Genomic DNA, 15,389 nt, shown 5'->3' with positions numbered 1-15,389 from the left:
TGTGTGTGTGTGTGTGTGTGTGTGTGTGTGTGTGTGTGTGTGTGTGTGTGATGGGGACTCTTGGCATTCTGCTGAAGCCCAAGGAATCCCTTCAAAGTATAAGTGTTTTCTTTCTAAAATTTATACTTGAAGGAAATGCTTAATTTAATAAAATAAAATAAAAATATAATTTTTCCTCCACTGAGTTCATGGACCCCTTGAAATCTATCCACAAGCCTGTGCTAACCCTCATGATCCTTTGTCCTGAGATCCAATTGTCAACACTTTAGGATCAGAACCAATTTTTTCCATTCCTCACCCTGCAATACTCTCCTTTATTCAAAAAGTAAGTTGTCATTACCTGTAAGATAAAGGTTAACCTAGGCAAAATTATAGCAGAGAATTCTGGCAGCTGGAGTGGATTCATTTCAAGTGGCAGAAACCCTAAAACATCCTAAGACTGAAGTATACCATTATTGCTTTCACCATCAGGGCAGGATGTATGTGGGTAATCCTTCCCAGTAGGGAGTATTTGCAATGGGGAAAGGTAGCCCCCATCTACATGAACTGATGGCCCCCAAGATCCTGAGGCCTGTCAGCCCAGACCTGGGAGCAGGACTGCAGTTCCTTTCCCCAGGACAACAATAGTCCCAAAGTCATGCTTTCGTCCTTTCCCTTTGCTACACCTCTGGTCTTACCCTATCCAGCATGACTGCTGCAGAAAGGAAGCATCTTCCTGCTATGTCAGCACCCTGGGGCAAAACCCCAGTCACCACGTGCTAATTACCGGTCTGAATTTAGTTCACTGTTTCCCCAACATGTGTGCAGCTACATTTACTCACTATCTTTCATAAAGATCACTGTTTGTGTTGCCAAGCACTTTTTCCCACTTTATCCCAATGTCCCACTTCTGAAATAGTCATTAAATCCTTATAGGAATACAGGAAAGGCAAGAGGAGCATAGGTTAAAGCAGAGCTTCTCTCCTACCCATACTGAGCGTGTATTATGCATCATAAGAGGACAGCATGCTTAGTGGGTAGAGAGCTAGGAAGCCTCACAGCCAGGCCGTCCATCCTGTCCCTGACCCAGCTGTGTGACTCTGGACCACTCAGCCTCTCCCAGGGCTCTAGGCTAGGCTATTGTCTAAGACGTTTAGTGACAGAGAAGGTGTCAGTCTGCATTAATAGAGGGTGTTTCTGGTACTAGAAAATCACTTAATCTAGTCTTTATGTCTTTGTGTAATATACTGTGGGGGGAGAAGGGGAGAGGAGGAGAGGGGGAGAGGAGGAGATGGCAAGGTACACAAGAGTAAATTAGACAGTCTCTTCCTTCTATGTCTTCCAGCCTAGTAATAACAATCATAATAAGTGACACTTAAGTTTTATAGCTTGCAAAGTACAGTGATAAAAAACTTGTACATCATAAAATAAGAAACTATGATAAGAATCAGAATATCCATTTGTAAGAGGATAATATCCATTAGATCAGATGAGACAGGACATTCAGTTGGTGGATCAGGGAAGGCTTCATGGTGGAGGTGCCAGTTGATGGCGGGCCATGTCAGCAAGCAAATATGGAGAGGGAGAAGATTGTAGGGTTGTAGATTTAAAGCCATCTCATCGTCTGACATGTGTTTACTTCCTATTCATTCCTCCCCCTTCCAAGTTCTGGAACCATGCTCAAATTAACTCAATCATTGCTCCTAGGAAGAGTGGGTCTATTAACTCCCTTAGGGCTCCAGTCACTCACCATCCCAGTAATTTTCCAAACTGAAATATTCCTCAATGGCCTATAATGAGGCTAGCTATGATAAATGCTTTTTCATTCATTCATTCACGGGGGTACAAGGAAGACTAGCACCTCTGGTGTGAGGGCTTGCTGAGCCCTTTTCAGGGCTGCTCATCCACCTTTGGTGTTCACTGTCACCCAATTCTCACCGTGGTTCCAAGAAGCTGGAACATGCCCAGTGGCCACACCCAGTAAAACCAACTCGGAAAAGGGATTAAACCTATGTAGGTGGAGGAGAACCTATGGGCCTCAAACCTGGTGAGTTAGGGGGATGTCTATCCCAAGCACATGATGACTTCCCAGTAGAATGGACAGATGAGAACAATTTGTTCCAAAGGCCATATGAAGGCAGCTGTAGCAGGAGCTTAGAGTTTGGTCAGACGTCAAAGATGCCAAGACCATCCTCAGCATCCTAGGCCATCACCAACCATTCTGACTTTTGTCTTGCCCACTGGACTTCAATGACCCAGGAAGAGGGAATGAGGCTGATGACTTTGTGCAACTCTACCTTACTTAAATCTAATTCACGAGCAAGTCATCGACTGTGATATCATTGGCCCTCCTTGAAAACAAAGGACAAATAACATGGGGCCTTAGAGGTCAACTAGCTAAATCATCTCATTGCACAGATGAAGGAACTGAGGCCCAGAGAAATTAAGCGACTTACCCAAGGTCACACCCCCTAGTAAGTAGTAGAGCTGAGATTTGAACCTCGGTTCCCCTGTCTCCAAACCGGGCACTCGTTCCACTGTTCTGCACTGTGTCCTCTGAAGGAGGTTTGACATTCTCTACTAAACGCAAAGGCTAATTTCTATATTTATAGATCATTAGAAAAAAAAGTTAATGCCTTACCCTATTTGCTGCTTTGATGCCTATGTTAAGGGAAATTTAAACTCTTGTTTTGATTTTTTACCCTTTATATCTGACAGTGTTCAATTTTCATCCTGTGATGACTGATTTCTGTGTTTTGGGACTGCAGAGTAGAATGCAACAATGAGCCAAGTAACGTTTGCCTCGTGCCTAAGCTTCTGACGACTGAGAATCGGGACTGAAACTCCAACCCAAGGCTGGCTTGGAATCCAAGCCGCTTTAAGGGGTGGAATTCAGAGTGTCAGGCTGACTGTTCACTTCACCCTTATCTGTCTTAGGCTATCTTCAAATCATCTCAGTTTGTCCTTTATTGCTAAACTCACTGCCCTGGACATCAGCTCACTGGAGCTATTGCGTAATGTAGTCACCAAAGGGGGAACTTTCTCTTGAACGCATACCAACTAATTCACATCTAATGACCAGTTTACACTATAAATTCAGACAATAGGCTCAATCAACTAGTTCACAAGCATTTATTAAGTACTTACTGTGTACATGCTAAGCAATATGCTAACTATAAATTCATATTATATGCTCAATCAACTACTTAACAAGCATTTACTAAGTACCTACTATGTACGTGCTAGGTATTACATTAAATGCTGGAAATACAAAAAAGAGGAGTCACTGACAAACACAAGTATATACAAATTAAGTATATAACAAATGTGCAAAATAAAGACAAGGTAATGAGGATGGGGAGGGACACAAGCAGCTAGGGGACTGGCTATTTCATCTAGAAAAGTGGTTTTGGAGCTGATATTAGGGCTTCTAAGATGTGGAGATGAGGAGGGAAGACGTTCCCAGAACTGAAAGGGACCTTAGATGTTATCTAATTCATTCCCCCTATTTTACAGATGAGGAAACTGAGGTCTGCGTGTTGAAATAATTCACACGCAGAGTAAGAAACAGAGCTAGAATTTGAACCCACGAAAGGTCAACCTTTCATTTTTTACAGATACGGGAACTGAGGGCCAGAGAGGTCCAACAACTTTGCACACGTCATAAGGGTTATACAAAATATTACTGGGTTTCCAAACCAGATTTTCAGATATATCAGTCTTTTTTACTTTACCATAAATGTCTCAGCAACATCAACCAGTGAAGGTATCACACATGTAAGGCACACACACACACACACACACACACACACAGAGATACACACACATACACACACCACTTTGGGAAAACAGTCACTGAGAAAAGTCAAGACATGTCAACTGTAGCCTCCTTGAGTGCAGGGACTGTCTTTTACCTTTCTTTGTATCCCCAGGGCTTAGCACAGCACCTGACATATAGTAGGCACTTAATAATTTTTAAGTGTGGAAAAAGTAGTCTGCCTCAGAAACTTCTAGAATACAACTCGGCTTCTGTAGCATCCTTTAAGCTCTGAAAGTCAGAGCAGATCTTGTGTATGTGTTAACTGGTAGCCTTTATGGTGCCAATATAATGCTGTCTTTAGGTAGATCAATATGCATATATCTTTAAGGCCTAGAGAACAGCAATGGTAAGTTTTGGAGCATTGATGAAACCATTATAGTCACTCTGTACTAGTCTACTGGGGACACCCTTCCAATGTACTCTGAAAAAGGATTATTTAGTCAAAAACAATTGCCCTTTATTTATAGTAGCTTGATAGATTGGTGTTTTTTTTTTTTTTTTACAAAGTGCTATACTTCTTTCAAAGTTATAATCTGAATGCTATAATTGCTGGTAACAAAGCTAAGTATAGTGACATTTGAAAAAGCACTTATTAAGGGTTTATCATTCTCTAGGCACTGCACAAAGCACTAGGCATACAAAGAAAGGTAAAAACATAGTCCCTGCCCTCAAGAGGTTTACATTTTAATGGAAGAGACATGTAAACAGCTATGTACATAGATACAAAGAATAGAAATAGAGAGGCAGAGAGAGAGAGAGGTGGGAGGGACAGAGAGAGAGAGAGGAAGGAGAGAGACAGAGACTCAGAGACAGAGAGAGAATGGAAAGCAGTCTGAGAGATAATGCCATTAGCATGTGGGAGAACTGGGAAAGGACTCCTTTGAGCTGATTTTTGAATGAAATTAAGGAAATCCAGAGGTAAGGTGAGACAGTAGAGCATTCCAGGCAGCAGGACAGCCAATAGAAAGGCAAAAGAAGTGGGAGGTGGGTTGTTATGTTTGAAGAACCAGAAGGAGGCTAGTATTGTAGGAATAGCTATGGAGTTTTCCTCTTGGTGTAGTAGTTTAATGAATTTTGCCAACTGCCCTGGCAGTCTGGGGGCTAGATGTAGGTGGTAATGCTTCACCTGGAGGTGACTTGGTCAGTTCTAATCTTCAGGAAGCTATTTTGCATGTTGTTCCCACCCTTTTGATGCTGAGGGTTTGGGGAGAGAAATAGAGGAGAAAAAGAAAAGAGAGACAAAAATGAGGAGAGAGATTTGATGTGTTTAGGGCAGAAGGAGGAGTGTTAGAATGAGTGTAGTAATTCTTTGGGGCCTGAAGTGGGCACCAGAATGCCAAGGTCAGTTAATTGTCTTCCTATAGTCCTTGTAATCTGGGAAGTCTCTTTGCTAGAACCTTTCTCCAGACTACTCCATTAAAGAGTAGATTAAAAAGTAATGTGAAAAAATCATTCAATCATGGAACCCCAGACTTAGAAGGGACCTGAGAGGTCACCGAGGCTACCCTCCTGTCTGATCAGCCTCTCCAGGAGCTTGCCGGCCCAGGCAGTTACTGTTTCACTAACTTAAAAATCATATATTAACATTACCATGTTATGTTCCAATGTGTTTTTATTCATTTTATTAACTATTTCCCAATTATACTTTAATTGGGTTTGGTCAGCACTCAGGAGTATTGTGGGATGTGTAGGCCTGAGTGTTTGACACCTCTGGTGTGGATAGAGCAAAAAAATTGGAGTTGGAACACCTGGGTTTGAATTCCAGCTGAGTGTAATAGACTTAACCATTCAGAGGTGGAAGGGTAAGAGGGCAGCTGGTCCACCACTCCCCCCTCATTTTAAAGGTGAGAAAACTGATGCTGAAATCACAAATCACAGAATTTCAGGGTTGATAAGGAACTCAGAGGTGATGTAATCCAAACCATACCTGAAGCAGCAGCAGCAGCATTATCATTATCTTAAAACAACTAGCCTTTATATTGTACTTTAAGGTCTGTAAAGCACTTTACAAATATCTCAATTTATCTTCACAATAACCATGGGAGGTGGAGGTTTTTATTATTACTGTTTTACAGATGAAGAAACTGAGGTGAAGATAAATTAAGTAGCTAGTAAATGTCTGAGGAAGAATTTGAATTCAGATGTTCCTGACTCCAGGAATATCTCCACTGTATCACCTGGATGGAGCAGATTCTGTTTGTCTTTGTAGCTGTTTGTAAATTCTGCTGATCCCTTGATTGGGCACACCCATGCTTGTCGGTTTTCTATTTGAGTCTACTTTGAATGACGGTTAGCTCCTTACTCTGCCGCAGAGACTTTTCCTAGATGTCAGGCAGAGCCGTCCTGGAGATAATAGGGGAATGAATGGGACGGCGGTCATTTGCCTTGGGTAATTTTCTTTTTCTGTGTCCCAGAATGATTTCTGGAGCAGCAGAATTAAATAGGGGGAAATGAGTAAGAAAGAGGAGAGCCCTCCCCATCCCTACCCCTCCAACCTTTCTAAGGCTTAAAGGAATTAAGAAGGATTAATTGCGTCTTGATTTTAATTGTGACAGCCAATAGACGTCAGCGAGCCAGCGTCCCCTCAAATGTTTAATAGCAATTACAAGTGTTAATGATGGAAAGCTAGTAGCTCTGTAGGTGAATTAGAAACTCAGGCAGCTGCCTCATGTCTGTTGTCACAGTGCCCCCTAGTGGTCACAGAGCCATCATGCACCCTAACTACTAGGAGACTAGAGGGAGAGGATTGTAGGGTCTTCTGATGTAGAAATGAAAGACCGCAAGAGTTTTTAACCTTGTTTGTGTCATGGACCCCTTTGGGTGGTCTAGTGAAGCCTAAAGACCCCTTCTTAGGCTATGGTTTTAAATGCATGAAATAAAACCCGTAGGGGCAGAGAGGAAATCAATTATGTTGAAATTCCATTGTCAGAGTATATTTTAAAAATAAAACAAGGTCATGAACCCCAGGCTAATAACCCCTGAGTGCAGTCTACTTATTTTTTCATTTAGGAAAACTGAGGTTCGTGAATGTTAAGTGATTAGCCCAAAGTCACAGAATTTGGATCAGAGGTGGGGTTTGAAGCTCCTCTGGCTCCGGAGTCAGAGCCTCGACCTCCCCTTTCTTTTCTTACACTTGTATTTCTTTTCTAGAGTCATAGATATAGAGCTAGACAGCATCATCTCAGAGTACTTTGAGGTCATCCCTTCCCCATACATTTTATAGTTTAAGCATCAGAAACTCAGAGAAGGGCGGAGGCCTGCTCAAGATTCCATAAGTAGGGAGTGAGGGAAAATGGGTTTAATGCCCATTCCTTATTTACCCCCTAAGTGACCTTGGGCAAATCACTTTTGCGTCAGTTTTCTCACCTTTAAAATGAGGGGGGAGTGGTGGACCAGCTGACCTCTTACCCTTCCACCTCTGAATGGTTAAGTCTATGACACTCAGCTGGAATTCAAACCCAGGTGTTCCAACTCCAAATTTTTTGCTCTATCCACACCAGAGGTGTCAAACACTCAGGCCTACACATCCCACAATACTCCTGAGTGCTGACCAAACCCAATTAAAGTATAATTGGGAAATAGTTAATAAAATGAATAAAAACACATTGGAACATAAAATGGTAATGTTAACATATGATTTTTAAGTCAATACCAACAGCGATCCCCATGTACTGTTTCTGTTGTTGTTCATTCATGTCAGACTCCTGATGACCCCCTTTGGGGTTTTCTTGCCATTTTCTTCTCCAGCTCATTTTACAGTTGTGGAAACTAAGGCAAACAAGGTTAAGTGACCTGCTCAGAGTCACACAACTATTAAGTATCTGAGGTCAGATTTGAACTGATGAAAATGAATCTTCCTGACTCGAGGTCCAGAGTTCTATCCACTGCACCACTTAGCTGCCTTCTATGTACTATCTAGTTGCCCCCATTTCTATTTGACTTTAAAATGGCTACCCTACAGTCCCAGCCAATGATTTCTTGCAACACTCTCCTACAATTTAAAAATAAAATAAAATAGAAAATTCTCTTCTATTTTTTTTATGTGTCACATAAGTAAAATTTTTGAGATGGTCGGATGAAATCCATTGCAATCTCTTTCTTACAATTCATTGTAGCAGTTTTCCAGCTATTGTAGGCTCAAGAGTGCCATCTAGTGGTCATTTTCCAAAGTAGACACTTTTTATATAGATACTGACAAGCAAATATATTTTTAGGATATATATTGGAGAAAAAACTAGATTTTCAAAGAAATAATATCATATAACAAGAAAACAATGACTGAAATTAGTGTTTTTAAGTGAGAACCAACAGCTTTAAGATTCAGAGAAAATATTCCAAGTATTTAAAATGATGTCTAGCTGAACGCCCGTGTTTCATAATGCCTGAAGTTTCTCTGACGAATTATTTTAAAATGCATGTAGACGCTGCCATTTCAGGATACAAAAAGAAAACAAACCTTTGGCAAAGAAAGCATTAGTCCATAGCAGCTTTGTAAAAATTATTTACTTTCTATCAAAAATCTGCAACAATTCCTGCAACGTCTCATCGAAGGGCAGTTGGGGGCCAGAAGCATGTGCAAAGTCTATAAGCTACTAAGTAGACACTCTTGCTGACCATAATTACAACAAGCAGGACTGTGAGTTGATACTGAAATAGAGCTAATTACATAGAGTTCTTATATTATATATAGAGTGCCAGGACCCACTTGAGTTATCAGAAAAAGCCTCATAGAGACATTTTTGAAACCTTGGCTTCGAAACAAGTGCTCCTCACTAATTTTCTGTGTTCAATTCCCCCTTCTTCCTTTCTCTTTGTTACAAAGAACAATGGCACAGAAACAGATCTCTGGGAGTCCTTAGATATTTCATTGTTGCTTGTTGCTTATTCCTGGTCAATGGTTATAATCCTCCCAACAGAAACCATGGAGTGCTTAAAGTTGGGTTTGGAAGAGACAAAAGCTCTGGTGGGCAAGTGGGGGAGGATAGGTAGGGATCAGTCAGTCAATCAACAGTCAGCTAGCATTAATAAGTGCTTAGTATAAGCCAGGTTCTGTGCTAATCTCTGGGGATACAAATCTAGGCAGAAAAAGAGTCCTACCCTCAAGACTCCAGTCATCCTGATCTATATCATGCCACTGGACCCAGATGGCTCCGGAGGACAGAGTGATGCTGGTGACTTTGCACAGTCCTCCTTCACTTAAATCCAATTCATTTACAAGTGCTGGCATCACTTTCCTGATGCTATGGTCCTCTTTGAGAATGAAGGACAAACATACATAACAGGGAGCTGCAGAGGGATTAGGAGATAGCAAAGATGAAGGTACTTAGTTCAGGGGCATGGTAGAGAAAATCTCAAGTACATCATGGAGAGGAATGAGACCTGGATGTCCCAGACACCCTTCTTAAATGAAGGTTTTGGGAGGAGCCATCCAATCAGAGAGAGAGGCTGCAGAGGGTGAAGGGTGTTTCCAATGTGTGGATTCCAGGGCTGGAGTGAGCCTTTAGGATAAACAGCTAAGATATGATAGAGAAAGTCTAGAGTACAGCCTGGACAAGAGTAAGAGTCTCAGCGTTATGAATACTCCTTCCTGAAGGGCTGCAAACATCGGTGTGTGAAACTAAATCTCTATAAAGACATATCCACTCAGTCTAGAACCATTCCAAGGGCTCTGGCAAGTTGGGACAGGTGCTATTGCATCCTTTGTAAAATCACATTTGATTTTGCTCTTTAAGATTTTACAGAGCTTTTCTTGACTCAGTAGACCTTCAGCTCAAATTTTACATCCCTTATTAAGCAATATGTCAAATGTAATGAGAAGTGAGTCATGTAGTTGTATCTGGTGACCCCTTTCCCCTAGTTTAGAAGTACAGGAGGCATCTGCCCAAATTGGCACCACTGATATACTAAGAATACAAAACTCAGAAACTATTCTATCAGATGCATTGTGGTTTCTCCAACTGATTTTAATTCAATAACCATTATAGTAAATTCCTACTATACGTCAGGCACTATACTACATGTAGTATGCAAATAAAACTGCCTCTACCCTCAAGAAGGTTATATATTCCGCTGGGGGGGGGTGAATTTCAGGTACACAGATAAATAAATACAGAATACATTCAAAATAAGTACAATAATTGGAGGAGGCACTAATCATTGAGGGATTCAGGGAAAATTTCTTAGAGAAGAGGGCACTTGAAGGAAGTGTTGAAGGGAGCTGGGAGAGGTTCTAAGAAGTGAAGGTGAGTATAAAACACATTTGAAGCATAGGGCACATCTCATGCAAAGGCACAGAGATAGCAGGTGGAATGTTGGGTATGAGAAGTAGCAGTCACTCAACCCATCAAGCAATCATCAAGCATCTATTAAGCCCTTACTATGTGGTGGGTACTGTACTAGGTAATGGGAGTGCAAAGACAAAAGTGAGACTGCCCCTGCCCTCAAGAAACTTACTTTATACTGAGGGGATACAACAAGGTCACAAACAAATAAATACAGGCTATGCACAAAACAAACACAAAGTGATTGGGGCGGGGTACTAACAATACTTCAAAGACCTTCAAAGGAGGCACCAGTGAGTACAGGATAATGGAGCTTTTTTTTTTCTTCTTTCCAGTAGAAACTGAAAAACCTTTTTTGTTTGTTTAGTATTTTAATTTTCCCCAATTAAATGTAAAAACAATTTGTAACATTTGTTTTTAAAACTTTCAGTTCCAGTTTTCTCTCCCTTCCTCCCGCCCCATTCCCCTCATTGAGAAGGCAGGCAATTCGATATGAGTTATGCATGCACAGTCATGCAAAACATATTTCCAAATGAGTGAAGATAATAGATCTTGAAGGGGACCTCAGAAACCTTCTGATCCTAAATCTTATTTTTTTTTTCGTTTTATGGAATAGGAAACTGAGGCCCAGTGTGGTTAAGCAAAGTTCATGGTCACAAGGGGGAGAGGTGTAAACTGAAGCCTGTTGCTCTGAGAGAAACCATCAAAGTCCTTTTTATTCTGCTTGGCTGTGTGCAGGATGATCACGTAGCCTTGGGTAGATACATATTGAACAATGAATAGAATGAGCATTAGAAGAAAGCTTTGAAGAACCCTAAAAGCAATCACTCTTTCTGCTAATGGAAAGGGGCTAAAAACCATCTTTTGGATCATCCTGAGTCCCTTTAAAGTCCCTTCATTCATCCATTGCCCCCCAGGCCTCAAAGACCCAGCTTGTCAGGTATCGGGGATGCTTGAGAAATGGGAGAACATCAGTATACATATTCACCTACTGCCCATTGCCCCCAGAAGATTATTTTAATACGGACACCAACAGTTAATGCTTCATAATGGAGCCTGTATTCACTCTAAAAGGGTTCAGGACTTTTTTGATGTGTGGCATTTTGATCCTCAACAACTTTCTCTTCAAACTTTTTTCAATCGAAGAGGAAATTACAAGAAAAGCATAGGAGGCTAGAATAGCAATACCAATGGATAATGTCTTTGGAAGGGATATGTTGTTTGATGAATTCTGTACTGTGTCCAGCTCAACGGTGAATGTCTCCATCAAAAATAGAATTGGAACTCCCCAACTTGTTTTTCATCTCTCATCCAAGAGTGGCAGGGTATTTTTTTTTTATCACAGTACTCTCTACCTACTCAGAAAGCATTTTCCCCATCTTCCTACCATTGTCTAACACTTAAGCATAGAAGTGCCAATTTATTTTCTGGCATGAATGTGCTATCAGAGAAGCAATCTGTTCATTCCTGAACTTCCCTGAGTTCACCTACAAAGTTTTCCTTTTGCCACCCATAGGAATTGGCTAAATGATCTGATGATACTAGAAGGGAGGTAACTTGGAATCAAGACCCTAGGCTAACCTTTCTGCCCCTGGCAACCTAACTTAATTCGTTATTTGAAAGTGGATTTCCCCACCAAAATTGGAAGTGTTTACTTTTGTATATCCCTTCTCCAGGACATATTCTGACATGATCAAAAATTAAATCCTGATGTCCAACTGAAAAAAAAAGAACACATGACATTTTCTTATGCTTCGTGCCTTTGTCTGCCTCTGTACCTTTCCCCAATTTCACCATGTCTTTCTTTTGGTTTTTCTTTGGCAGGCAACTCCCCATCAGATGAATCAGAGGAGCGGGAGCGAGACCCTAAAGTGCTCACATTCCCAGAATATATTGCCAGCCTGTCCGAGTCGGGCACCAAGCGCATGGCGGCTGGAGTTCGTATGGAGTGCCAGAGCCGAGGCCGCTGCCCCTCATCCTGTCCACTATGCCATGTGACAGCTAGCCCTGATTTGCCTGCTGAACCAATTCTCCTGGAGGTTACCAAGGCAGCTCCAATCTATGAACTGGTTACTAACAACCAGACACAGCGGGTGAGGAACCCAGGGCTGTCAGCTCCAGATGAAAACACAACAGGGGATTTCACAGATAGGTTCAAAAAGTGACAGGACACAGTGGAACCCCACAGTAGACTAAAGCTATTAGAATATTTTAGTTAATCCAAGAACTTGATTTGCATGGGTTTGCATGTTTGCATATAAAATTTAATTAGTTCATTCATACCACCTACTGTAGTCCAATTGGATATTCAAGGCTCAGCACACCTGAAATGACAGCACAAGTTTTTTAACCCATAAGGTTTAGAGAGCAGGCACATAGGGAGAATAAAGGCAGAGCAGAAAGTGGGTAATCCCCATCCCTATCAACTCTCAGTCATGAAACTAAATGTATGCATGACTCTGGGTGATGGGGCATGAACAGGTCAACTCAGCATCTTTCTTCATTCACATTGGGTCATTGGAATAGGAGTGGAACCAGTTTCCCTTAATAACTTCTGAACTGAGAACTCACTAGCACACAGAGTTGGGACTATGGCCATCTGGCAACTGTCCACTAGAGTCAGGTTTTCAAGCCAACATCATTGTGATTTGTAAGATTCCCCATTTTATCACCGTGGGTCTCCAGAGAAGATCCTAATAGCCTCTTCTCTCAGCCATACGCTATGACACTGAGTCTCAGTCACAGTGTGTGATGATGCTCTTTGTACCTAAGAATCCAGTTCTGGTTCAGAGTTGGGAATCTAGGAAAATCTGGCAAAAGGTATTCCAGTAAGGTCCCCATCTTCCTTCCGTCCACCCCACTCCCACCTCCTCATTGATTAGTCTTTCTGAGAAGAGTAACTTCAACTCAAAGATTTGGAGCTGGAAAGGACCTTTGAGGGCATGACGTGAGGTAAAGCTGTAAATTGACTTGCCATAAGCCAACAGCTATTAGCAAGTGTTTTAGGTGTGATCGAGCCCAACTCATCCCTACTTCAGGTGCAATAATCTTATCCCCTGGCAGAATATGGTACTACCAACAGTGGCAAAGTAAGGGACTGATAAATCTGATGCCCTGTTATTAAAGGCAGTACTACTGACAAGGTATAGTCATGAGAGCCTTCCAGAGAGCACCTTGAGAATATAAGAAAAGGTAGCAGGATGATCAATTATTTTCTTTTTTCCTTCCCTTCCTCCCCACTTTTTTTTTCAAAGAAAGAGAGATGTTGTGTGAGGCACCTTGTTATGTAGCTGACACTCAGATGTGGGGTCTAGCATTACTGAAAAATGTGGAGGTGGACGGGGTGTGTCCACCTGTCTTTGTTTCTTCAATCATTAATGTTCTTAAAAAATTATTCAATATTTGAACATGACCAGACTTCCTTTAATCAAAAAGTGAATCCATTTTCCTTAATCCCCTCCTTCACTTACTCCCCAATCAAATCAGAATGATTGTAGGCAATAGAGGATGGTAAAAAAGTGGGGAGGCTAAGGAACAAGACCCAGAGGAGTCTGCCCAGCCACTGCTGCTGTGAGGGTTCAGGGGCTCCAGTTCTGTCCCTGCCCCTTCACTGAGGGGGAGCACATGGCCCCAGGAACAGCCTCAGCCCTGGCTCTGGTGCAACAATGGCTCTGCTTGACAGAATTTGAGCTTTGGGAGCTGGTTTAATGAATGCCACCAGATGTACTGCTTATAAAGAAAGGGATAAGAGGAGAGAGTAAACTGCCAATGCCTGCAGGCTCATCTGAAGGAGAGGGCTTGGGGTGAGCCTTCCCTTCAGGGTCAGCCTTATGAAAGTAGCCAGTTTGTTTTAGGCTAGGCATTCATTTCCCTGAACGCCTTGCCAAACATGTAAGACCATCTTCCTCTTCTCTCCTCCTCCTCCTCCTCCTTCACCTTTTTAAAACAAATAACAGGGGAGCTTCATGTGCACTTTTAATATTGTACCTTCCAAAGTCATATGGTGTAGATAGAGCTATATTCCTCTCCCCTGCTGTCCTCTTTTCTCTGCTCTTGCCTTCTCCCTCTCTTCCAACTCCCCTTGTTCTCCTTTCTTCCCTCCTTCTTCCCTCCTTTCTCTCTCTCTGTGTGTCTCTGTCTCTGTCTGTGTCTGTGTCTTTATCTATGTCTCTGTCTCTCTCTCTCTTTCCCATCTCTCTCTTTGTCTAATCTCTTTATATCTCCTCTCCTATCTCCCTCCTTCTTCTCTTCTCGTCTCTCTGCATCTTTGTCTCTTTTTTCTCTTTATCTCTCCTCTGTTTTCAGCCTCTCTCTCTCTCTGTCTCTCTTCTGTGTGTCTCCCATCTCTCCATCCTTCTTTCCCTCTTGAACACAATACTTTCCCCTCTCCTACGTTTCTTTTCTTTCTCCTGAGATGTTCAACCTGTACCTGAACAGGAATCTCCTCTCTTATCTTCCTGAGAAGTGGTCCTCCTGCCTACATGCTTGAGATAACCTTTTACTTCACGTTATTAGAAAGTTGTTGTTGTTGTGGGTTTTTTCCTTGTTTTTTTTTTTTTTTGGTTGGTGTGTGTGTGTGTGTGTGTGTGTGTGTGTGTGTTTTCCCCGTACATCAAAACAAAATGTGCCTTTCTGCAGTCTCCTCTTCCTGCTCCTCCGTGTGCCCACTGGAGCAAAGCAGGACAAGTCTAATCCCCAGGATAGTCCTTCAAATACCTGAATATAGTGTTCATGGCCCCCTGAGTCTTGTCTAGGTAAACACCCCTAGTTCGTTCAGTCAACTTTATTGTGGTATTGTCTCCAGTCCATTTAGCATCCTAGTGACCTACTAGGATGCCTTCCTGCTTGTGAATATCCTTTTTAAAATGTAGTGTCCAGAACCAGATGTTATCTGATCAGAAAAGGGCATGGAGTGGCTATTGCCTCCTAGCTCTGGGCACCGTTTCACCGAGGGTGAAGTGGGACTATAATAATAATGATGATACTGTTAATAATAATGATAATAATAATGATAATAATAATAGCAAGCATTTATTTAGCAATTTAAAATTAAAAATTTACAAACCACTTTCCATATATTATCTCATTTGATCCTTACATTCCTATGAGATAAGAGCTATTATTATCCCTGATTTACAGACAAGGAAGCTGAGGCCAAGAGAGCTTAAGTGACTTACCCAGTGTCACACAGCTGGACGGTAGTTTAATTCAAGTCTTTGTAGCTCCATATCCAACACTCAATCCACTGCACCATCTAGATGCACTATTACCTTTCTCTCTCAAAGCAACAAATCTATGACAGCATTAGG

General features: G+C 41.8%; 1 protein-coding gene across 1 annotated transcript in view; it reads left to right on the top strand.

Moving 5' to 3' along the window:
* Window positions 1-15,389, top strand: part of ASTN1 (astrotactin 1) — a 278,216-nt gene that overhangs the window by 233,608 nt on the left and 29,219 nt on the right. Inside the window, exon 16 of the mRNA XM_027868478.1 lies at window positions 11,905-12,173. Coding sequence (XP_027724279.1) covers window positions 11,905-12,173 — 269 coding nt within the window. The remainder of the gene's footprint in view (window positions 1-11,904; window positions 12,174-15,389) is intronic.

This window comes from Vombatus ursinus, unplaced genomic scaffold (genome assembly GCF_900497805.2).
Source record: "Vombatus ursinus unplaced genomic scaffold, bare-nosed wombat genome assembly UNPS02014789.1, whole genome shotgun sequence".
Lineage (NCBI taxonomy): Eukaryota > Metazoa > Chordata > Mammalia > Diprotodontia > Vombatidae > Vombatus > Vombatus ursinus.
The sequence above is the reverse complement of the archived record's forward strand: the minus strand, read 5'-3'. Positions and strand labels throughout refer to the sequence as shown.